The sequence below is a fragment of the Hemitrygon akajei genome, chromosome 10, assembly GCF_048418815.1.
Source record: "Hemitrygon akajei chromosome 10, sHemAka1.3, whole genome shotgun sequence".
In the NCBI taxonomy this organism is placed as follows: Eukaryota; Metazoa; Chordata; class Chondrichthyes; order Myliobatiformes; family Dasyatidae; genus Hemitrygon; species Hemitrygon akajei.
In genome coordinates, this window is record NC_133133.1 from 117,662,549 (window position 1) to 117,687,621 (window position 25,073).

Genomic DNA, 25,073 nt, shown 5'->3' on the forward strand with positions numbered 1-25,073 from the left:
CATCACTCCTCCTCACCTGGATCCATCTTTCATTTACCAACTCGTGCCTCAACCTTTCATCTCTTCACACTGGCTCTCCCTTCTTTCAGTCCAGATAAAGGCTCTCTAACCAAAACACTGGCAGTTCATTTCTCACTACAGATACTGCCTGCCCGCTGAGTTCCTCCAGAGACTTGGCCTCCATTGTGGCAAAGAATTGCACAGATTCATCACCCTCTGACTAAAGAAATTCCTCCTTGTCTCTGTTCTAAATGGACATTCCTCTATTCTGAGGCTGTGCCCTCTGGTCCGAGACTCCCCCACTGTGTGGACTCCCTCTCCACATCCACTCTGTCTAGAATGTTCTCTATCATAGCTATGGACTCACTTTCAAGGACCCTTCATCTCATATTCATTATATTTATTGCTTATCTATCTATCTATCTATCTATTTACTTACTTACTATTTTTTCTTTTGTTGTCTTTTGCACGTTGGTTAGTCATCCATCCTGTCTTTCATTGATTTTGTTATGGTTCTTGGACTTATTGAGTATGTCCACAATAAAACAAATTTCTTGGTTGTATATGGTGACATACATATATGTACTTTTGATAATAAATTTACTTTGAACTTTGAATAACTTCCTCTGTTCTATGGAGAACAAACCCAACTCTAATTCAAGTTTATTGTTGCCATGAACATACATATGCAGGGTAAAAATGCCATGAAAATCACTCACAGAAGCACAAATAAATTCAATATAGTCAGTGAAAACTATACACAAAGAGTTTCAATGTGCGAAGGAAGACAAACTGTGCAAGTGAAATAAGAAAACAAATAATAATAATATACCGTAAGACCATACGAAGAAAGTAAATAAATAATACAGAGAACCCGAGTTGTAGAGTCCTCGATGGTGATTCCATAGGTTGTGGAGTCATTTCAGAGTTGAGGTGAGTGAAATTATCCTTGCCGGTTCAGGAGCCTGATGGCTGGGGGGGGGGGTAATAGGTGTTCCTGAACCTGGTGGTGTGGGACCCAAGACTTCTGTACCTCCAGCCCAGTGGCAGCAGCGAGAAGAGCGTATGACCTGGCTTGATGACGGATGCTCCTTTCTTGTGGCAGTGCTCAGTGGTGGAGAGGGTTTTCCCTGTGATGGACTGAGCTGTATCCAGCATGTTTTATAGACTTTTCCATTCTTGGGCATTGGTGTTTCCATACCAGACCCCTATGCAACCAGTCAGGATACTCTCCACTGTTCATCTATAGAAGTTTGTCAAAGTTTTAGATGACATGCCAAATCATCTCTCATTTAAAGTCATAGAACACTACAGAACAGAAACAAGCCCTTTAGCTCATCTAGTCCGTGCTAAACAATTAATCAGTCTAGTCCCATTTACCTGTACCCAGAACATAGCCCTCAATGAACAGAACTGTAGGAGTGATTGTAGTCAATAAACAGCAGCCTGATACAAGCATCAAAATTGTCCAGATGATGCAAGACCATGTGAAGAGCCAATGAGATTGCAACCACCGTAGACCTACTGTGGCAACAGGCAAATTGCAGTAGGTCCAGGTCCTTGCTTAGGCAGGAGTTGATTCTAGTCAAAACCAATCCACTAGTATGATACTTTAGAATACCTTGCTATAAGTTTCCCACTGCTGATGTCAGGTTCACCAGTCTATAAATTCCTTGTTTATTCTTAGAGCCTTTCTTAAACAATGGACCAACATTAACTGTCCTCCGGCACCTCACCTGTGGCTAAGGATGTTTTAAATACCTCTGCCAGGGCTCTGTTATTTCTTCAGTAGCCTCCCACGGGGTCCGAGTGAGCACCTTGTCAGGCCCCTGGAGATTTATCCATACTAATTTGCCTCAAGATAGCAAACACCTCATTCTCTGTCATCTGTACAGGGTCTATGACTTCACTGCTGCTTTGCCTCACTTCTGTCCATCTCCTGAGTAACTACAGATGCAAAAAAACAATTTAAGATCTCCCCCACCTCTTTCAGCTCCACCCATAGATTACCATTCTGATCTTCCAGAGGACCAATTTTGTCTCTTGATATCCTTTTGCTCTTAACATATCTGTAGAAGCCATTGGGATTCTCCTTCACCTTGTCTACTAGAGTTACAGTGTTGCTTTTAGCCCTCTTAATTTCCTTCTTAAGTGTTCCCTTCATTTCTTATACTCTTCAAGTACCTCATTTGTTCCTACCTGCCTATACCTGCTACGCACATCCTTCTTTTTCTTAATCAGGGCCTCAATATCTCTTGAAAACCAATGTTCCCTAAACTTGTTATCTTTGTGTTCTCAAAATTTCACTTTTGAAGACCTCCTATTTACCAAGTACACCTTTGCCAGAAAACAACCTGTCCCTATCCACACTTGCCAGATTCTTTATGATACTATCAAAATTGGCCTTTCTCCAACTTAGAATCTGAACATGAGGACCAGGCCTATCCTTTTCCATAATTACCTTGAAACTAATGGCATTATGGTTACCAGGTACAAAATATTATCCTACACAAATTTCTGTCACCTGCCCTGTCTCATTCCCTAATAGTAGATCTAGTATCACACTCTCTCTAGTTTGGACTTCTATGTACTGATTAAAGAAAACTTTCCTGAACACATTTGACAAACTCTTTCCCAACCTGCCCTTTTATAGTATGAGAGTCCCAGTCAATGTGTGGAAAATTTAAATCTTAAGGAATGCAAGAGAACACTTAAGAAGGAAATCAAGAGGGCTAAAAGCTCTAGCCAACAAGGTGAAGGAGAATCCCAATAGCTTCTGCAGATACATTAAGAGCAAAAGGATAGCATGGGACAAAATTGGTCTTCTGGAAGATCAGAGTGTAATCTATGCATGGAGTTGAAAAAGATCTTAAACTGATTTCTTGCAACAGTCAGTGATCTCTCTACAAATGTGCTCCTATGAATCCCACAGACTATTGGGTGGTCTACAATACAATCCCTTTAATGTGGTCATACCTTTCTTATTCCTCATTTCTGCCCATAAAGCCTCACTAAACGAGCTCTTCAGTCTGACCTGCCTGAGCACAGTTATGCCATTTTCCCTAACTAATAATGCCACCCTCCCCCTTTAATCCCTCCCGCTCTATCACCTATAAAGCAATGAAACCCCAGGACTTTGAGCTGCCAGTCCTGCAAGCAAGTCTCACAAATGGCTACAGAAACATAATTCCAGATGTTGATCCATGCCCTGAGCTCATTTGCCTTTCCTACAATACTCCTTGCATTAGTCCCAGCATGCTCAACTTTGTGATTCCTGACTTTATATGTAGGCTTAATAATATCTTTCTCCAAATCCACTCCACGATCTGTTCCAGCACACTGGTTCCCATCCCTCTGCAACTTTAGTTTAAATCCCACCCACACAACACTAGCAAAACCTTCCCACTAGGACATTCATTCCCCTCCAATTCAGGTGCGAGCTGTCCCTTCTGTACAGGTCCCACCTTCCCTGGAAGAGAGCCCAATGATCCTAAAACCTGAATCCCTCTCTCCTGCACCATTTCCTTAGCCGCATGTTGAACTGTATGACCTTTTTATTTCTGGCCTCATTCACACCTGGCATGGGTAGCAATCCTGAGATCATAACCCTGGAGGTCCTGTTCTTTATCTTAGCACCTATCCTCCCGAACGCATTGGCAGGACCTCGTCACCCTTTCTACCCATGTCATTGGTATCGACATGGACCATGACCTCTGACTGCTTCCCCCTCCCACTTAAGAATACTGTGGACTCAAACTGAAATGTCCCTGACCACGGCATCCGGGAGGTCACAGACCATCAGCAACTCTCGTTCTCATTCACAGAACCTCCTCACTTTTCCCCTAACCATCAAATCCCCTGTCACTACAGTTCACCTCCTTTCTCCTCCGTTCCCTTCTGAGCCACAGAGCCAGACTCAGTGCCAGAGACCTGACTGCTGTGGCTTTTCTCTGCTAGGTCATTCCTCCCCTGCAGTATCCAAAGCGGTATACTTGTTGTCAAGGAAATATATTTTTCCTATTGTTACGACTGTGCCCCCAACTCTGAGGGGCCGAAGGGTACAAAGTAGCCCCCTCCTTTTTGAGAATCGCAAGATCGCTATTAATTCGGGTCAGGAGACCCAGGAAATGAGAGAGAGATGTTTGGAATGTGTCCTGGCCCCTCAGCGATACAAAGCCACGGAAAACGGCCATTGTCTCTTGGAGATAGAATTGTGTATTGAGCACTGTATTATTTATTTGAAGCTCTCAGGGAATGACCAAAAGTGGGCTGGTTGAGGGGCGGCATCATTCCAGCCTGATTGACATCTGAGACCCCGTGAGTAAGGATAAAAGAAGGTCTGGGGAACAACCCCTTTAGACGCACCAGGAGAAACACTAGAAATCCCGTGACAGCGTTTTATAGCGACAGCCGGTGGAAGGCCCACGTGCGTCCTTTCCCGTTGCCCGGGATTGAGGCCTTACCATGGAAGACGGCTTAGCTAAAGAAGAGATCACCACCGATGACATTTCGAAGGATCGACATCATAAAAAGGAAAACGGGCAAGTTCTAAAAACATCGTCTCTCTCTCCAACCAAAAGCTGCAGCCTGAATGAACTTGAGTGACTTTTATATTTCCATCGGACAATACATTATCCCCTAGACAACAATAGAGCTATTTCTTATTGATTATTATTATACCCGCACTTTTAGATTTAGTATTGATGACGTATATTATCTGTAGGTTTGCATTGATATTCTTTTTGTGTGCTTTTATCAATAAATACTGTTAAAAATAGTACCATCAGACTTCAAGAAACCTCTCTATCTTTGCTGGTAATTGACCCAGTTACGGGGTACGTAACACTATTAATCCCTTTCTCCTGCCTTCTCCCCACAGCCATTGACACCCTTACTAATTCAGTACCTATCCACCTTCCCTTAAATATGCTCAATGACTTGGCCTCCACAGCTGTCTGTGGCAAAGAAATTCCTCAAATTCACCACTCTCTAGCAAAAGCAATTCCTCCTCATGGGCCTGTATTATCATGGCTTTGAAGAATGAGGAGCAATCTCATTGAAAATATCAAATTTGTAGAGGGTTTGACAGGGTCAAAGGTGAGAGTCTGCTCCCTGGCAGGAGACACTAAAAGGAGGGTCATGGTCTCATGCTATGGGTTGTACATTTTAGGACTTCAAGGAATCATATAGGAAAGTAGATGAGATAGAGGATTACTGAATGGTGGATTAGTGTCAAAAGGTTGTATGGCCCTCTTCTCAAAGTCAAGTTTATTATCACATACACAAGTACATGTATGCACGGGTGCAATGAAAAACTTGCATGCAGCTGCATCATCAGGCAGATCACATTCTGCTCCCATCCCCAATGTCTTCATGATTTCAAACTGGAGCTGCAGGTTGACTATGAGGTAAATCATCCAGCTTCCTCTCCTTCGGGACAGATGGGCTGCGCATTTGGTGGTTATGCTTTGATGGTGTTTGAAAGAACCTATTTTGGATCTTCCTGAGCACGTGGTTGCAGTGTCAATTTTGTAATCGGATTGGAATCTCTCACTCTCTCTGTCCCTCATCGGCTAAATTGATGTTTGTTGAATCATAATCTTATTTATTTATTTAAAGATAAGGTGCAGAACAGATCCTCCCGGCCCAGTGAGATGCATCGCCCTGCAACCCACCTATTTAACACTAGCCTAGTCACAGGACAATTTATAATGACCAATTAACTGGGACATCTTTGGATTGCCAGAGGAAACCTATGCAGTTCACAGAAAGAACATACATACTCCTTACAGATAGCACTGGAATTGAACTCCAAACTCTGAAACACTCGAGCTGTAATAACCTTGCACTAACCACCACTCTACTGTGGCACACAAATCTAATTTCTCAAGCTAACTGTTGTTAAATGTCTCCCTCTGCCTTCCTATCTCTCTAGATTTTTGCATTCGTGAGGTTACAGGAAAACCAATGGCATTAATTAGAAAAAGTAAGTTCGATACTTTTACTTTTGACTTCTGGTATTGGTTTAGTACAAAGTCAAATGCCCTTCAGACACTGAAGGTTAGAAATAGAAGCAGGAAGTGCTGAGAGTACTTGGCACGTCAGGCAGCTTCTATGGAGTGGGAAACATGGTTAATGTGTCAGGATAATAACCTTTTATCAGGACTAGGTATTATTTATTTATTTATCGATTCAGCGCAGGTGAGGCCTTTCTGGCCCTTTGAGCCACGACACCCCAGAAACGCCCGACAAACCCGACTAACCCTAACCTAACCACGGGACAATTTACAATGACCAATTAACCTAGATGGTATGTCTTTGGAGTGTCGGAGGAAACCAGAGCACCCAGAGAAAGCCCACACATTCCGGAGGGAGGACGTACAGAGACTCCTTACAGAACCGCGCTGGAATTGAACAGTGAACTTGGGGACTCCCCGAGCTGTAATAGCGTTACACTAACCGCTATACTACCCTAATGATTATGAGCCATCCCTGCTTGGCTTTTAACTGAAGGCAGGTTACAAAGTTACTGTGGGTCTGGGATCAGATGAAAGCCACATCAGATTCCAATAAGCAATAACAATGTCTCATACAATATCTCCTTTATCTTTGCATAATCCTGTGAGCAAGTGTGTGCAATTCTGGTTGCCTGTTACAGGAAGGATGTGAAGGTTTTGGAAAAACTGTAGAAGAGGTTCACCAGAATTCTTAATTTATAAGGAGAGGTTAGACAAACTTGGGTGGTTTTCTGTAGAGCGTTGGAGGCTTGGGGAGACTTGTTAGAAGTTTATAAAATTATGAAGGGCATAGACAGGATAGACAATCAGAATCTTTTTCCTAGGTAGAATCGCCAAGTGTTAAATGACTTATGTTTAAAGTGAGAGGGGAAAAAGTTAAAGCAAGTTTATTACTTACAAAGTGTTGGGTGTTTGGAACAGTTTGCCAAAAGTTGTGGTGGAAGCAGAAACGATAGTGGTGTTTAAGAGATTGTTAGCCAGACACGTGAATCTGCAGGGATTGGAGGGATATGGATTATGTACAGGCAGAAGTAATGTAGTTTAATTCAGCGTCACGTTCAGCACAGACATTGTGGGCCAAAGGGCCCGTTCCTGTGCTGTACTCTTCAATGTTCCATCCTTTCCTTGAAAGAGTGGCAAAAAACCTCATACAATGCCGAAAGGAGACTTTTTAACACTTAACCATGGGTTAGATAGATGACTGAAAAAGAAGTGCAATGTCATTTTAGGACCAGTAGGGCCCACGGGTTAGGACCACGGTTTGGATGGATGACATGACCAGTTGTACAACTAAGTGAGCTATTTCTGTCATTAATCACTGTGGAATTCTGTGGGAGAGTTCTGTCCAGATCCTGTTGCCATTTTCCTGTAGAGACGCTGTACTTAATAACTAAATATGGCAAGCTGTGTGGCTCAGTTTGCATTTGTATCTGACTAAGCTTTTTGTCATATAAACCATCTCAGAACATAGGGCACTGCCACACTAAATTAGTTAGAGGTTCCTGAGCTCTTTGAATTGTTCTTACTTTAATGTCTCTAACGTTGTTTGGTCAACGATAGTGTTCAGGAAAGCCAAGGATCGAAACCCCAGGGAATAGTTTCTGGTGTACAGCATCATAAACACAAGAAATGTTGCAGATGCTGGAAGTCCTGAACAACGCAAACAAAATGCTGGAGGAACTCAGCAAGTCAGGCAGCATCTATGGAGGGGAATAAACAGTTGACGGGCTGACTGACTCCTGGTGAAGGGTCTTGGCCCAAAACGTCTCCATAGATGTTGACTGACCTGTTGAGTTCCTCCAGTATGGTGCGAGTTGCTCTGGTGTGCAGGAGGTCTTTTAACTTTTGTATCTTAATTGCCTAATTGAACTAAAATTAAGTAAAAATAATATTTCAGTATGTGTTTTAAATAAGCTTTTCTCAATGAAGCACTTTGTTTATAATCAATAGTTTATCTTGTGAGTTGCTGTTATTTCTCTTTAGATGTCTCCTTCTTAAAATCACTGTTCAACTTGTTAATACCTTGTTTCTTTTTCATTTGATTTTGACTTTCCAGTTAATCAGGGTTTACTACTCTTAGTTATTCTGACATTTTGCCTGGTGCTATATAACAAATTTCACAACACGCCGCTCTACGAGGAAGAGACAGGTGAGCAATCTTCTCTTGTGTAGAGGGAATGGTTCCAGCTTGATATGGTTGGATGATGGATGTATTTTAACTTTGAAGCCATTTGACATGAGATGCATTATATGAATTGATGGGATTTTTTCCTTAAAGAGTCCTAGAATCCTAGAGCACTAGGCACAGAAGCTGGTCCTTTGGCCCGTCTGGTCTTTGTTGAACGATTATTCTGCCAAGTCCCATCAACCTGCACCTGGACCACAGTCCTTATACTCCTCCTGTCCATGTACCTATCCAACCTTCTCTTTAGTGCTGAAATCAAACTTGTATCCACCACATCCACTGGTAACTCGTTCCACACTCTCACCATCCTTTGAGTGAAGAAGTTCTCCTTAAATATTTCACCTTTCACTCTTAACCTATGACCTCTAGTTCTAGTCTCACCCAACCTCAGTGGAAAAAGTCTGCTTGCATTTACCCTCTCTACACTCCTCATAACTTTGCATACCTTTGTCAAAAGGAATTTGTCAGAATTCTTGCCTGGGAATCAGAATATTGTGCTCAAATCCCTGTCCAGATACTTGAGATCAATAATCTAAGCTGACACTCACAGTGGAACACAGAGGGAGTCTGCGCTCTGTCAGAGATGTTATGGCAAATCAATTGACGCCTGCCCTTTCAGGTGGCATCTTATGGCACTACTGTACTTTTTAAAAAATAGCGGAGAGATTTATCACTGGTATCATGACCAATATTTATCCCTCAACCAGTACCCTGTTTCTATCTCACTGGTGTTTGATATGAAGATGTGATAGGGGTATACGTGATGATAAGAGGCATTGTGAGAGTGGACAGCCAGAGCCTTTTCCCTAGGGTGGAAATGGCTAATATGAGGCTGATTGGAGGATGTCAGAGGTAGGGTCTTTACACAGAGAGTGGTGTGTGCATTAACTGCCCGCCGGGGTGGTGGTAAAGGCTGATACCGAAGGATCATTTAAGAAACTCTTGGATAGGCACATGGATGATAGAAAAATGGAGAGTTAAGCTGGTTTGATTGATCTTGGAGTACGTGAAAAGACTGTGAGCTGAAGGGTGTGTATTGTATTGTACTGTATATATGTTCTATGTTCTAAGAAATCACATTGCAAGTTCATAATATTCCTTTGAACATTTTGGCTTTAAGATGTGTTGGGACAAGCCGGAACCATAAAAATGTATGTTTTAGCATTAAAGTAAATGTTACTGTGACACTGGTGTCAGTTTTGAAAGTCCAAGATGCCTAAATTGATACAAGGTACAAGAACAAGAGCATGCACTTTAGTACAGATAAACACAGATACGTCAGTGGCCGTGTTGTTAGGTTCATCTGTACACCTGCTTGTTAATCAGCCAATCATGTGGCAGCAACTCATTGCATTAAAGCATGCAGATGTGCAAGAGGTTGAGCTATGGTTCAGACCAAACATCAGCATGGGGAAGAAATTTTATCTAAATGACTTTGACCATGGAATAATTGATGGTGCCAGACACGGTGATCTGAGTACCTTAGAAACTGCTGATTTCCTGGGATTGTCAAGCATAACAGTTCCTAGAGTTTACTGGACAATGGTGTGAAAAACAAAAAAAAACATCCAGTGAGTGGCAGTTCTGTGGGTGAAAATGCCTTGCTAATGAGAGAGGTCAGAGGAAAATGGATAGACTGGTTCAGACAGTCCAGACTGGTTCAGACTGACAGGAAGGTGACAGTAACTCAAGTAACCACACGTTACAACAGTGGTGTGCAGAAGAGCATCTCTGAATGCTCAACACATCGAACCTTGAAGTGGATGGGTTACAGCAGCAGAAAACCACAAATATACTCTCAGTGGTCACTTTAATAGGCACAGGAGGTACCTAATAAAGTAGCTATTGAGTGTATGTCATCTCATATTAGCCACTGGGAGAAGGTACTGGCTCTCCACTCTATGCATCTTATCATATTATAGACCTCTATCAAGTCGCCTCTCATCCTCCTTCTCTCAAAAACGTTCTATGCTCAAGAACATCTGGATGCCTCTGTACTTCACTCCGTGAGCATATGAAGGAGAAAGAAATGAAGGGCAATGGTTGGTTGAATTTATAAGGTAGTAGGCACGCCACAGGCAAAGAGCTATTGGACCCATTGGATTGAGTTGGTTGTTCACTGGGTTATGGAGCTGTGCCATTTTGTGGGATTAATAAGTTTATCTCCACTTTTCTCTCTTCATGAAAACTAATTGTGCTTTTACCATCAGCTGAAGAACTGGGTTCTCAGACCCCACATAGTCCAGTCCATACAGCAGAGAAAAGCAAAGGTGATTCTGTAGAAGATCTAATACCTATCATAATATGTGCTGCAGAGGATCGAATGGGAGGAACAATAGCAACAATTAATAGCATCTACAGTAACACCAAGGCCAATGTCTTCTTCTACATAATCACCCTGAGAAACTCTCTTGGCCATCTAAGGTAACATTACTGTATCAGATGCTTATTTTAGATCAATTCTGCACTGTCTCCATTTAAAACTAAAGCAAGGGTGGAAATTCTTAGAAGTGGCAAATCTTTGGAACCCCCTGCTCCATAGAGCTGTAACTGAAGTCCCTTTGAGTTTATTTGACTCAGATTTCTCTTGAACCCTGTGTTAATTGTCCAGAAAAGAGAAGTCAAGACCAAAGTCAAGACCAAAGATAAAATAGTGGAGCAAGACTGAGGGGTTGTGTGACCTACACCTGCTCCTAATGCTCTTATTAAATTGGGACAGCACGGTAACATAGAGGTCAGCACAGCGATTTACAGTATAGGTGACCTGGGTTCGATTCCCGCCACTGCCTGTAAGGAGTTTGTATGTTCTCCCCGTGACCGTGTGGGTTTCCTCCAGGTGCTCTGGTTTCCTCCCACAGTCCAAAGGCATATCGGCTAGTAGGTTAATTGGTCAGTGCACATTGTCCTGTGATTAGCCTAGGATTAAATTGAGGGATTGCTGGTTGGCACAACTCGAAGGGCTGGAAGGACCTGCTCTGCATTGTATCAATAAATAAATGAGTGGCATAAGCATAAACATAAACATTAAAAATAGGTGCAGGAGTAGGCCATTCGGCCCTTCGAGCCTGCACCGCCATTCAGTATGATCATGGCTGATCATCCAACTCAGAACCCTGTACCTGCTTTCTCTCCATACCCCATGATCCCTTTAGCCACAAGGGCCATATCTAACTTCCTCTTAAATATAGCCAATGAACCGGCCTCAACTGTTTCCTGTGGCAGAGAATTCCACAGATTCACCACTCTCTGTGTGAAGAAGTTTTTCCTCATCTCGGTCTTAAAAAGCTTCCCCTTTATCCTTAAACTGTGACCCCTCATTCTGGACTTCCCCAACATCGGAAACAATCTTCCTGCATCTAGCCTGTCCAATCCCTTTAGAATTTTATACGTTTCAATAAGATCCCCCCTCAGTCTTCTAAATTCCAGTGAGTATAAGCCTAGTTGATCCAGTCTTGCTTCATATGAAAGTCCTGCCATCCCAGGAATCAATCTGGTGAACCTTCTTTGTACTCCCTCTATGGCAAGAATATCTTTCCTCAGATTAGGGGACCAAAACTGCACACAATATTCTAGGTGCGGTCTCACTAAGGCCTTGTACAACTGCGGTAGAACCTCCCTGCTCCTGTACTCAAATCCTTTTGCTATGAATGCCAACATACCATTTGCCTTTTCCACCGCCTGCTGTACCTGCATGCCCACCTTCAATGACTGTTGGCATACTTGTTAAATAATCCAAAATTGTTAAAATGGTCAAATTGTCTATGTTTATGGATGTTTAAAAGTATACCATTGCTAGAAACCTTTGTTAAAATAGATTTTACAAACGATTGTACTACAAATCGAGCAACAGACAAACTGTTGGAGGAACACAGCAGGTCAGGCAGCATCCGTGGGGGGGGGGGGGAAGGATTGTCAACATTTAAGGATGGAGGGTCTGAACCCGAAACACCGACAATTCCTTCCTCCCAGTCCCCAGAAAGGATGCCTGACCCACTGAGTTCCTCCAGCAGATTGTTCATCCAAATTCCAACATCTACAGATCAGTATCTGAATCTGGTTTAGTATCTTTGGTAGAGGTAGTGAAATGTGTTGTGACATACCAGCCGTATATTCAGTATATTGCAATTCATAATAATAAAAATCTGTGAATTACATATGTGTGTGTGACGGGGGTGCTTACTGATGGACACTGCCGTTTTGAGGCATTGCTCCTTAAAGATGTCACGGATGCTGGGGAGGCTGATGACCATGATAGAGCTGTCTGAGTTTATAACTTATTTTGATCTTGTGCAGTGCCCCCTTCCCTCCCATACCAGATAGTGATGCAGCCAGTTAGAATTCTCTCCACGGTATATCTGTAGAAGTTTATGAGTGTCTTTTGTGACGTACCAAATCTCCTCAAACTCATAATGAAATATAACTGTTGTCATGCCTTATTTGTAACTCCATCAATATATTCGGCTCAGGATAAATCCTCAGAGATGCTGGCACCCAGGAGCTTGAAATTGCTAACTCTTTCCACTTCTGACCCCTCTGTGAGGACTGGTGTGTGTTCTCTCATCTTACCCTTTCTAAAGTCCACAATCAGTTCTTTGGTCTTACTGGCACTGAGTGAGAAGTTGTTGCTGTGACACCACTCAACCAGCTGGTATATCCCGCTGGATGGCATTTCAGCTGTGCCTGCCAAACAACCATGAGTGTAGAGGGAGAAGAGCAATAGGCCAAGTACACATCCTTGGGGTGTGCCTGTGTTGATTATCAGCGATGGAGATGTTATGTCCGATCTGCACATTCTGTGGTCTTCAGGTGAAGAAGTCAAAGATGCTGTTGCAGAGGGAGGTACTTGTAGGAACGATTGCATTAAATGCTGAGCGGTAGGCAATAAACAGCAGCCTAACAGAGGTATTAATAGGTCACAAGAAAAGCCAATGACATAGTATCAGCTGTAGGTTGATTGGGGTAATAGGCAGATTGCAGAGGGTCCAGGTCCTTGCTGAGACAGGAGTTGATTCTAGCAATAACCAACCTCACAAGGCATCCTCTTGTATCTTCAATTGCAAATGGAAATGGTGAACTCTATAGTGGAGTGGCGGGGTGGACAAACATCTCCACCAAAGGAGGTGTAAGGCACTCTTTTCCTCTGCTAGCCCTTGGGCAAGGTGTAGCACCTAATTAGCCTCCTGATCACGGTCACATGCAGCCGCAGGAGCAGGTGCTGGGTGGTCATACGAGCAGCTGGTGCAGATCACAAGGACCGCTGGTGCCTGACAGAACAATATCTGAAGAGTATTGATAATGGCTGGGGGACATAGAAACATAGAAACAGAAAACCTACAGCACAATACAGGCTCTTTGGCCCACAATGCTGTGCTGAATATGTACTTACTTTAGAAATTACCGAGGGTTACCCCTAGCCCTCTATTTTTCTGAGCTCCATCCAGGAGTCTCTTAAAAGACCCTGTCGTATCCACCTCCACCACCATCGCCAGCAGCCCATTCCACGCACTCACCACCTTTTGCGTAAAAAGCTTACCCCTGACATCTCCTCTGTACCTACTTCCAAGCACCTTAAAACTGTGCCCTCTCATGTTAGCCATTTCAGCCCTGGGAAAAAGCCTCGGACTATCCACACGATAAATGCCTCTCATCATCTTATACACCTCTATAAGGTCACCTCTAATCCTCTGTTGCTCCAAGGAGAAAAGGCTGAGTTCACTCAACCTATTCTCATAAGGCATGCTCCCCATTTCAGGCAACATCCTTGTAAATCTCCTCTGCACCCTTTCTATAATTTCCACATCCTTCCTGTAGTGAGATAACCAGCACTGAGCATTCAGTGAACCAGTCAGTGCCCACATTGCCAATCCAGCTAGTCCCAATTTCCTGTATTCAGCCCATATCCCACTAAGCTCCCTCCTCCATCTGTCTCTCTTACGTGTTTCTTAAATGCTACTATTGTACCTTCCTTTGCCACTCACTGTGGCAGCTCGTTCCATTCATCCTTTGCCCTCTGTATGAAAAAGTTGCCCCTTAGATCCCTTATAAGTCTTTTTCCTCTCATTTCTAACATATGCTCCCTATTTTAAGTCTCCCCATTCCTGTAATTGTTACTATCCACTTTATCTATGCCTCTCAAGGTTTTTAAATACTTCTATCAGTTCACCCCTCATTCTCCTGCTTTCCAAGGAATAAAGACCTAGTCTGGCCAACCTATCCCCTGTAACTCAAGCATTCTAGTTCTGGCTACATCCTTGTGAATATCCTCTGCACCCTTTTTCTATTTTAACCTCGTCTTTTCTATAATGGAGTGACTAAAATTGTGCACCGTATTCCAAGTGCAGCCTTATTGACAGGGTCTAAACTGTGTCCTAGTGTCACAAAGTTATAGAAGAAATCAACATGGAGACAGACCCTTTTGTCCAGTGTAGTGGCTATTATGTGTGTTCTGTCTACACGCCTTCAAGCCTCACTCCTCCAGATACCTGTCCAAGTTTCTGAAATGGTTCTACAAGACCTGACTCAGCCACTTCCTTTCACAGCTCATTCCATACACTCACCACCTTCTGCTCCTGAAATTCCTTTTAAATCTTTCCCCTTTCACCCTAGATCTTTGACCCCCCCCCCTGCAACTATCTTACCTATTTTTGAGAAATTTCACAATCGATGTTTGTGCCTCTTCCTTTGATGTACCTGGGAAGAAAAGCTTCTCATGCAGTGAATCACACTGTTATGTCACCTCTGCCCTATCCACATCCTATTCTGTCCAAAACCCATGGGCATCTCCACAATTCCTACTGCGGACATCACACTAAGCAGCGGTGGATCACGTCTGAGATAAAACCGTCTCACATGATGGGGTCAGGTGACCTTAGATTTCAGAACGTGGATACAAAAACAAGATAGTCTCACCCAAGATCAGTTGTCAATTTGAAGATGTTCCTGATCCCAATTCTTAATCCTTTCACAATCTCCTCAACACTATTGCTGGTCAATAAAGTTGGGATTTAACGTCGCTTTGCTCATTGGGTGCAGTCTGGTGTTGAGGGAAACTTCTAATGACAAAGTACATCTCTAAGCACAGAAAATAAGTTCTGGCTATTCAATTGTATCTCTGACAATTTCTTTGCTTATTAGTTTAGTGGGTGGGGGGGGGGAATGGAGAAATTTCTGTTGGTAGTGTGGAAATGTATGATAGAACGTGAACAAGAACCCTCACGGCAGTAGTTTGCTTTACTATCATTGCCTGCTGTCCTCCTGTCTAATCATCATGTCATTTGTCTGATGGTTATGCTGCTTCTGCCTTCTTCCTCCTTCTCCCCCATTAGCAAATGGATTGAAAGTACGAAACTGAAAGAAATACAGTACAAGATATTGGAATTCAACCCTATTATACTTGAGGGGAAAGTAAGACCTGACTCTGCAAGGCCTGAGTTACTTCAACCTGTGAGTATGTGTGCTACCCAAAAGTAGGGCATTCCTCAACGTTCTGGGGTGGTGCTGACGATTCCAATTCACACAGTGGATGGTGGAAGAGTGAAGTCCTTTGGAAAGCTCTCTCAAATCTTTCCCTTTCTCAGAGGTCTCAATCGCTTGTACTTGTAAAACTCCAATAATACAGTACCTGCTGGACTTTGATAATATTAGCACACTATTGGATTTCAGACCTATTAATACCAAACCACGTTCTGTTCTCCCACTTTTAGCAGTTAGTGTAGCATTAGACTGTGCCAGCACACTGGGCTCATTTCCCACCACTGTTTTGTATGTTCCTCCCTTGGAGTTTCCTCCAGGTGCTCCAGTTCCCTTCCACGTTCCAAAGACATTCGGGTTAAGCTCAGTAACATGTGGACATGCTATGTTGGTGCAGGAAACATGGTGACACGTGCGGGCTGCCCCCAGCACATCCTCAGATTATGTTGGTCGTGGACTCGAATGACACATTTCATTGTACCTCTTGATGTTTTAATGTACATGTGACAAATAAATCTAATCTTTTAAAATCAATTTTTAACATGCTACATGCTAATTTTTTTTTAGTGAACCCAGAGAGTTTTAGAGAGAGTGAGAAACATATAGGGCCTCTACATTCTGACTGCAACCCACCCATGTTCCTGGTCTGAGGGTTTGGGACTCTGACTCCACACCTGGCCCACAGCCTGCCCACATGTTCTAGACCACCTAGCTCATATTATGGACTAATGAGTAAATCAGATGCTGGCTATCTGGATTTTGAACTATTGTATGTTGGGTCATTGCAGTTTTAATACCTGATTATATAGAACATTATAGCACAGTGTAGGTCCTTCGGTCCACAGTGTTGTGCCAACCTTTTAACCTACTCCAAGATCAATTTAACCCTACCCTCTCACATAACCCTCCAATTTTCTATCATTCATGTGCCTAAGAGTCTCTTAAATGTCTCCAATGTATCTGCCTCTACCACTACCCCTAGCAGCGTGTTCCACACACTCATCACTCTCTGTGCAAAAAAACCTATCTCCAAAATCACCCCTATGCTTTCCTCAATCACCTTAAAATTATGCCATTTCCACCCATTCTATCCACGATGATGCTTCTTATCATCTTGTACACCTCGATCAAGTCACCTCTCGTCCTCCTTTGCTCCAACGAGAAAAGCTCTAGCTCACTCAACCTTTCCTCGTAAGACATGCTCTCTAATCCTGGAGGCATCCATGTAAATTTCCTCTAGTTTTTGCTCACGGAACAGTGACAAGTTTGGATGGAGGGCGTTGACTGCCCATTTCCCTGTTTGACCTGCTGAGTTCCTCCAGCAATTTGTTGTTTGTTCCTGATTCCAGCTTTTGTAATCTCTCATGTCTGCTGTGACGATTCTGAATTGGGATAGTATGTTGGAGAGCACACGGAAGTGGTGCTGTTCCAACGTATCTGCTGTTTTTGCCCGTCCAGAGTCTGAAGTATAATATCTCTGGGCAAGGTTTTTGCATTTACCAAGGTTCCCATTTGATCGATGTAGAAATAGATGTTCTAGTTGTCATCTCCTCATGGAATGTTTTCATATTTCAGCTCAATTTTGTCCGATACTTCATTCCTTATTTTATCCGGAATCACGAAAAGGTGATCTACTTGGACGATGATATCATCATACAAGGTATTTTTCATACTGATGATGTTTACGGGGCAATGTCATATTTACACCTCACTAGGTGGTGTGGGTCAGAATCAAGTTTAATATCACTGGCATATGTCATGAAATTTGTTGTTCTGCGGTAACAGTAGAGTGTGATAGATAAAGATACTATAAATTACAAACCTCAAAGTTCAAAGTAAATTTACTATCAAAGTACATACAATATTCGTCACTGTATACAACCCTGAGATGCATTTTCTTACAGGCATACTCAACAAATCCATAATAGAAAAATAACTGTAATAGAATCGATGAAAGACCACACCAACTTGTGTGTTCAACCGGTGTGCGAAAGACACAAACTGTACAAATGCAAAAAGAAAGAAATAATAATAATTAATAAAGAAGCATAGAGAAGATGAGATGAAGAGTCATTGAAAGTGAGTCTATAGGTTGTGGGAACATTTCAATGATGAAGTGAAGTTGGTTCAAGAGACTGATGGTTGGGGAGGCGGGGTAAGAACTATTCCTGAACCTGGTGGTGTGAACCCTGAGGCTCCTGTACCTTCTTCCTGATGGCAGCAGTGAGAAATGAGCATGTTCTGGGTGGTGGGGATCCTTGGACATGAATACTACTTTCTTGCAACAACACTTCGTGTAGATGTGCTCAATGGTGGGGAGGGTTTAACCCATGATGGACTGGGCCAGATCCAATACTTCTTGTAGGATTTTCCATTCAAGGGCATTGGTGTTTCCATACCAGGCTGTGATGCAGCCAGTCAATATACTCTCCACTTACATTACATAATTCTTTCAAAATTTTAGATGTCATGCTCATCTTTGCAAGCTCCCAAGGAAGTAGAGGTGCTGCATTGTTTTCTTTGTAATGGCATTTATGTGTTGGGCCCAGGACAGGTCCTTTGAAATAATAACACCAAGGAATTTAAAGTTGCTGACCCTCTCCCCCTCTGATCCTCTGATGAGGACTGGCTCATGGACCTCTGGTTTCCTCCTCCTGAAGTCAATAATTAGCTCCTTGATCTTGCTGACATCGAGTAAGAGGTTGTTTTGACACCAGTAGGCCAGAGAGAACATTAAGAAATATATATAGATTTCTTATATATATCTCCTCTCTGATGGTAGTAATAAGAAGATAGTATGTTCTGGGTGATGAAGGTCCTTAATGATGGATGCAACTTTTTTGAGACATCGATCACCTTTTGAAGATGTCCTTGATACTGGGGAGCCTGGTGCCCATGATGGAGGTGGCTGAGTTTTCAACTCCCTGCAGCTTTTTCTGATCCTGTGCAGCGGCCCCACCATACCAGATGGTGATGCAACCAGTTAGAATAGTCTCCATGGTACATCTATCAAGATTTGCTAGAGTCTTTGGTGATGTTCCATATCTCCTCAAACCTCTAATGAAATGTAGCCAACTTCATAACCTCATCGATATGTTGGGCCCAGGATAGATCTTCAGAGATGACACCCATGAACTTGAAATGCTCACCCTTTCCTTTGTTGACTCCTGCATGAGGACTGGTGTATGTTCACTCAGCTTCCCCTTCCTGAAGTCCTCAGTCAGTTGCTTGGTCTTACTGATGTTAAGTACAAGCTTGTTGTTGCGACACCACTTAACCAGCTGGTCTATCTCACTCCTGTATGCCTGCTCGGCACCATCCGAGATTCTGCCAACAGCACTTCTGTTATAGATGATGTTTGAGCATCCCTTGTTGGCATTGACCTTGTGTTTCTAACTGGGCACTCAAACCTCTGCTAAAGCCTGGATCGTAGGCACAGGAGCTGGCCATTCAGCCCATGTCAATGCAATCACAGCCCAGCTGTATCTTAACTATTTACCCACCACAGCCCTTGTCATCCCCGCTGAAAACCTCTCAGTCCTGAAGTTTCTCCAGACCTATTTGTGGGCGGGCTTTCCAGGTCTGCGATATCCTATGTGTGAAGGAAAGTTTCCTGAAATTTCTAACCCACATGAAGTATTGTGTGTAGTTTTGGTCACACACATAGGAAAGACATTTTCAACTGGAGAGGGAGCAGAAGGGATTTGCAAGAATGTGGCCTGGTCTAGAGGGTCTGAGTTATTGGGAAAAAGTTGACTACACTGGATCTTTATTCCTTGGAGCGTAGGAGAGTGAGAGATCACCTCTTAGAAGTTTATAAAATCTTGACTATGGATAAGGTGGATGACCATAGACTTTTCCCCAGGGCTGGAAAGTCCAAAGCTGGAGGGCAAAGATGCAAGAGAAAAGGGGAGCGACTTAAGAGACCTGAGAGGTAATTTCTTTACACAGAAGGTAGTGATTACCTGGAATGAGCTGCCAGGGGAAGTGGTCAAGGTGGGTACAAAAGCAACATTTAAGAGGCATTTGGATTGGTAAATAGAGGGGAGTGGCTTGGAGGGTTATGTGCCAAGGGACTAGCAGTGAGGATGCTGTGGTCAGCATGGATCAGATGGACTGAAAGGCCTGTTACTGTGCTGTATTACTCTATGACTCTAAGAAGATAGACTTCTGGTTGCAAAGACCTCAGGGGTTTGGGGAGAGAGTGGGAATGTGGTATAAGGATAGAGCATAAGCTGTGACCATATTGAATATAGAGGAGTCTTGAGGGCCTGAGTATCCCGCTCCCAATCCTACTTTTCCACATTCTGTGTTTTCAGTAGTTGTTCCACCTTCCTCTTTGCGCTATTAGTAATGTTTGCTAACAGATTCACCTGCTTGTTACAGTCACCCCTCTGCACTTGAATTTGGTTTTAATCACACAGGTGATATCCAGGAGCTGTATAACACGGCCTTGAATCCTGGCCACGCGGCTGCCTTCTCAACAGATTGTGACCTGACCTCAACTCATGAGATGGTTAGGAGTATGGGAATGCAGGTAATCAGATCAAATGTGTTAAGTGCTTTATTATTGTGATATGTACTGACATACCATGAAAAGCTTTTGCACATATTCCAGACATAAGTATATCAAAGAAAAAGAAGAACAGAATGCAGAATATAGTGTTTGATGCACCATCAATAACTCTCTGAGATGTGAGGCGAGATATCGGCTTTTATTGACTGGAAGAAATAACAAGCAGCAATTGACCACCATGCTACATCCTGGAGACTGAGAGGCAGGGCTCAGGCCCCAATCGCCCTTATACCGGGGTCTGTGGGAGGAGCCACAGGAGCAGTCAGCAGGGGGGGGGGGGGCGTGTCCAGACAGGTATATGTAGTTCACCACAGTGTTACAGATACGAGAGATTCTGCTTGTGCTGGAAATCCAGGGTAGCACACACAAAATGCTGGAGGAACTCAGCAACCAGGCAGCATCTATGGAGGGGAATGAACAGTGAGCTTTTTGTTCTGAAACCCTTCATCAAAATGGAAAGAAAGTGGTGGGGGGGGGCAGAATAAGAAGGAGGGGGTGGGGAAGGAGTACAGGCTGGTAGGTGATAGGTGAGGCCAGGTGAGTGGGAAGATAGGTAGGTGGGTAGTGCAGCTAGACAAATAAAGTGCAAGGTAGATGAGGTAGATTGAGAGATCAAGAGTTCATCTTTATCGTTATAAGAAATCTGTTCAAGACTCTTACGACAGTGGGATAAAGGCTGTCCTTGAGCTGGTGTTATCTTCTATCGAGTGGAAGTGTTCAAAAGAGAGGCAATAGGAAGTTGAGACAGAGTCTTTGTAGTGAAGTCTGTTTATTTGTGCTGAGCTGGGCTGTGTTCACTACTCTCTGCAACATAAAAAAAGATACTTATTTAGAGATTGAGCACGGTCATAGACCATTCTGGCCCAATGAGCCTGCACTGCCCGATTACATCCAGTTGACCAATTAACCTATTCACCCATACATCTTTAGGACTTAGGATGTGGAGCACCCAGAGGAAACAGGGTTGCGGGGAGAACGTACAGACTCTTTACAGACAACAGAGGAATTGAACCCGGTCGCTGGCTCTGTATTAGCATTATGCTAACCACTACTACCCCGCAACTATTCTTGGAGTCCTGGGCAGAGCAGTTCCCATACCAAGCTCTGATGCAACGGGATATTGGGAACAATAATTCACAAGTGGATCGTGAATTATGAATGAATTGTGCACTCATTCCCAATTCCTTTAAAATAAATACTTGCTTTAATTTTCATGTATTTTATAAATGAAAGATTTTTGCTAATAAGGGCTTCCTCCTCCCTAGTCAAGCTAATTTCACAACGAAGTACAATCAGAAATCTGATTTCTTTCCAGACGACCTATATGGGACATTTGGATTACAGGAAGGCAACGGTGAGAGCTCTGGGCATAAACCCCACAACCTGTTCCTTTAATGTTGGTGTCTTCATTGCGAATGTCACAGAATGGAAACGGCAGCACATTACAAAGCAGCTGGAAAAGTGGATGGTGATTAACATGGAGTAAGTTGCACTCTTTCCCAACCTGAGGCTTTATATGGCATCGGTCACTCCGCATTTCGAGTAACGTGAGCAACTTTGGACACCTTATCTAAGAAAAGATATGCTGACATTGGAGAGGGTTCAGAGGAGTTTCTCAATAATTATCCCGGGAATGAAAGGGTTAATGAGGAGCGTTTGATAGCTTCAGGCCTTATATTCACTGGAGTTTAGAATAACGAGCAGGTCCACATTGAAGCCTATCAGATATTGAAATGCCTAGTTAGGGCAGTCGTGAAGAGGATATTTCCTATAGGAAGGAAGTCTAGGACTAGAGGGGACAGCCTCAGAATGGAAATGCATCCTTTTGGAACAGAGATGAAGAATTTCTTTAGCCAGAAGGTGGTGAATCTGTGGAATTCATTGCCACAGATGGCTGAGGAGACCAAGTCATTGTGTATATTTACAGTGGAGGTTGATGGGTTCTTGGTTAGTAAAGGTGGCAAAGCTTACGGGGTGAAGGAAAGGGAACGGTAGTGTAGCAGAAAGCACAACGCTATTTCAGCTCGGAGTATTCCAGAGTTTGGAGTTCAATTCCATGCCGTCTGCAAGGAGTCTGTATATCCTCCCCAGGGATGCGTGGGTTTTCCCCAAGTGCTCTGGTTTCCTCCCACAGTCCAGAGGTGTATCAAAGAGGTGAATTAGTAACTGTCAATTGTTCCATGATTAAGGTAGGGTTAATTGGGTTTGTAGGGGGTTGCTGGGGTGGGGTGGATCGAAGAGATGGCAGTGGCTACTCTGTGCTTTATCGCTGAATAAAATAAATAAATGCAGTTGAGAAGAATAATAAATCAGCCGTGATGGAATGGCGGAGCTGAGCGATGGGCCAAGTGGCCTAACTACGCTCCTATATCTTATGGTATTGCTTTCCCAAAACTATGTTTCTGTGGGGGAGGGATTGTGGCCAGGAGATAACACCAGTAGATTTAGAGGGGTATTTCCCATGAAAGTCCCAACCTGAAATGTCAACCCATCCTTTTGTCTCCACAGATCCTGCCTGAGTTCCTTCAGCACGAGCACTTACAGACTTTTTGATTACAGTGATGTTCCGTTTTTTGCCACTTCCTCAGTCTGCCCTTTTGTTAACATAGGAAAATAGATGCATACCCATTGTGACTCTTGCCTCTAAGTGTACTATTTTCACAGTTGAAGAGCAATGGTCATGATAGGACGTTTTACAGCACTGGTTGTAAGATTGAGGTTCGATTCCTGCTGCTGCGTATAAAGAATTTGTACGTTCTTCCAGTGACCATGTATGTGGGTTTCCTCTGGGTGCTCTGGTTTTCTCCCACATTCCAAAGATGTACGGCAGGGTTAGGGTTAGTGAGTTGTGGGCGTGCTATGTTGGCACCAGAAGTGTGGTGACTCTTGCGGGCTGTCTAGCACATCCTTGCTAATTTGATTCGACACCAACAATGCATTTCACTGTACATTTTGATGAACATGTGACAAACATCACTAATTTTATAATTTAAAAAAAGTGCATGACGGTCAATATGTGACCAATCTTGCATTGACCTCTTCAGCAACAATCAAAATTGGAGGGATATGGATCAAGCAGCTCCATCAGACAACTTGCATGCACTGAGCAGAAGAGCCTGTTTTCTGTGCTGTCGTGGTGTATGAATCTCTCCATGTTAGGGTCATCTTGGTTTTCATACACACTTTCAGAGGCACAGTAGCATAGTCTTTGGCGTAATGATATTACAGCACCAGTCACCAGGTCCAGTTCCACCCTGTCCATCAGGACATTCTCACCATGATCACCTGGGTTTCCTCCCACTTTCCAAAGATGTATGGGTTGATAGGTTAATTAGTCACAAGAGTGTAATTGGGCAGTGAGGGCTCTTTGGGCTGGAAGGGTGTGTATTCGTGCTACATCTCTAAATAAATAAGCATCTTAATCAGTAATTGTAATAAGTTGGAATGAAATAAAGGTGGAGGGTGGGCTTTGTAGAAGAGAGGGTTTAAATAGGTCATGGGGTAGGTTTATGAAAGCCCCATATTGTGCTCTACTGTTCTATGTTCTATGAATTGGGCAAAGATTAAGAAGTAAATAAATTTACCCCATGTGCTTTCTTTACTCTCCTGTTTTAGCCAGTTCTCAAGTTATAAATCAAACCTACATAAAAGTGAACTTTTCTCTTTGAACAATTTGATACCAACAAATTCTAACCTTCCTTTTAAAATTGTAAGAAACCAATTTACCTACTTAGGTGTAACAATCACTAAAAACTATAAGTGTCTATTAAAAGAAAATTTTCTTACCCTATTGAATCACATAAAAAGGATACTATCAAATTGGTCGCATCTTTCGTTATCGCTGATTGGCTGCATTAACTCTATCAAAATGAATACATTACCTAAATTTATATATCTTTTCCAGGCATTGCCTGTTTTTATTCCTAAATCATTTTTTGATTCTCTTGACTCTATTATATCTTCTTATATATGGAAGAATAAGCGTTCTACATTAAATAAAATTCATCTTCAGAAAGATAAAAAGAATGGAGGATTAGCCTTACCAAACTTTAGATTTTATTATTGGGCAGTTAATATAAGAAATCTTACATTTTGGCGATATTGCATTAATCGTGAGGATTGTCTGATGTGGGTTTTTTTTTAGAAGCTAACTCTGTTAATAAATTTTCTATTATTTCTCTTCTTAGATCCTCACTTCCTCTGTCTCTAAGTAAGTTAACTGATAATCTGGTAGTTAAACACACTATGAGAATTTGGATACAATTCCAAAAGTACTTTGGCTTATTGAGATTTTCTCTTTCGAGTCCCATTTTTAAAAAAAACCCTTTATGATTGATGTGGCTTTTAAAGAATGGGACAGATTAGGTATTAAATGCTTTCAGGACTTGTTTGCAGAGGGAAGTCTCTTTTCGTTTGAACAACTGTCAACTAAATATAGTTAACCCAAAACTTATTTTTTTTGATACCTACAAACAAGAGATATTTTACAGTCTCAAATAAGTACATTTCCTAAAAGTCCTGATAAGAATCTACTAGATGTAATTTTTAATTTGAAACCTTTTTATAATGGATCTTTATCTAATATTTATAATATGCTATTGGGAATGAAAAGTGTTCCTTTAGATAAAATTAAAAATCTTTGGGAACAAGATTTACAGACTTCAATTTCTGAGGAAACTTGGAATCAAATTTTTAAATTGGTTAACATTTCATCATTGCGTGCCTGCCACTCTCTCCTACAATTTAAAGTGGTCCATAGGACTAACATGACCAAGGATAAGTTGTCTCGTTTTTATTTAGATATATCTCCGTATTGTGATAACTG

The 25,073-nt window shown here is 42.6% G+C and overlaps 1 protein-coding gene across 2 annotated transcripts in view; it reads left to right on the forward strand.

Moving 5' to 3' along the window:
* glt8d2 (glycosyltransferase 8 domain containing 2) overlaps positions 1-25,073 on the forward strand; it is a 46,422-nt gene that overhangs the window by 15,617 nt on the left and 5,732 nt on the right. For both annotated transcript variants that reach the window (XM_073058817.1, XM_073058815.1), the window contains exons 2-8: positions 5,936-5,986; positions 8,074-8,166; positions 10,413-10,626; positions 15,528-15,645; positions 17,248-17,332; positions 20,097-20,209; positions 21,564-21,730. In XM_073058817.1, the coding sequence (XP_072914918.1) occupies positions 5,968-5,986; positions 8,074-8,166; positions 10,413-10,626; positions 15,528-15,645; positions 17,248-17,332; positions 20,097-20,209; positions 21,564-21,730 (809 nt within the window). In that variant the 5' untranslated portion in view covers positions 5,936-5,967. The remainder of the gene's footprint in view (positions 1-5,935; positions 5,987-8,073; positions 8,167-10,412; positions 10,627-15,527; positions 15,646-17,247; positions 17,333-20,096; positions 20,210-21,563; positions 21,731-25,073) is intronic.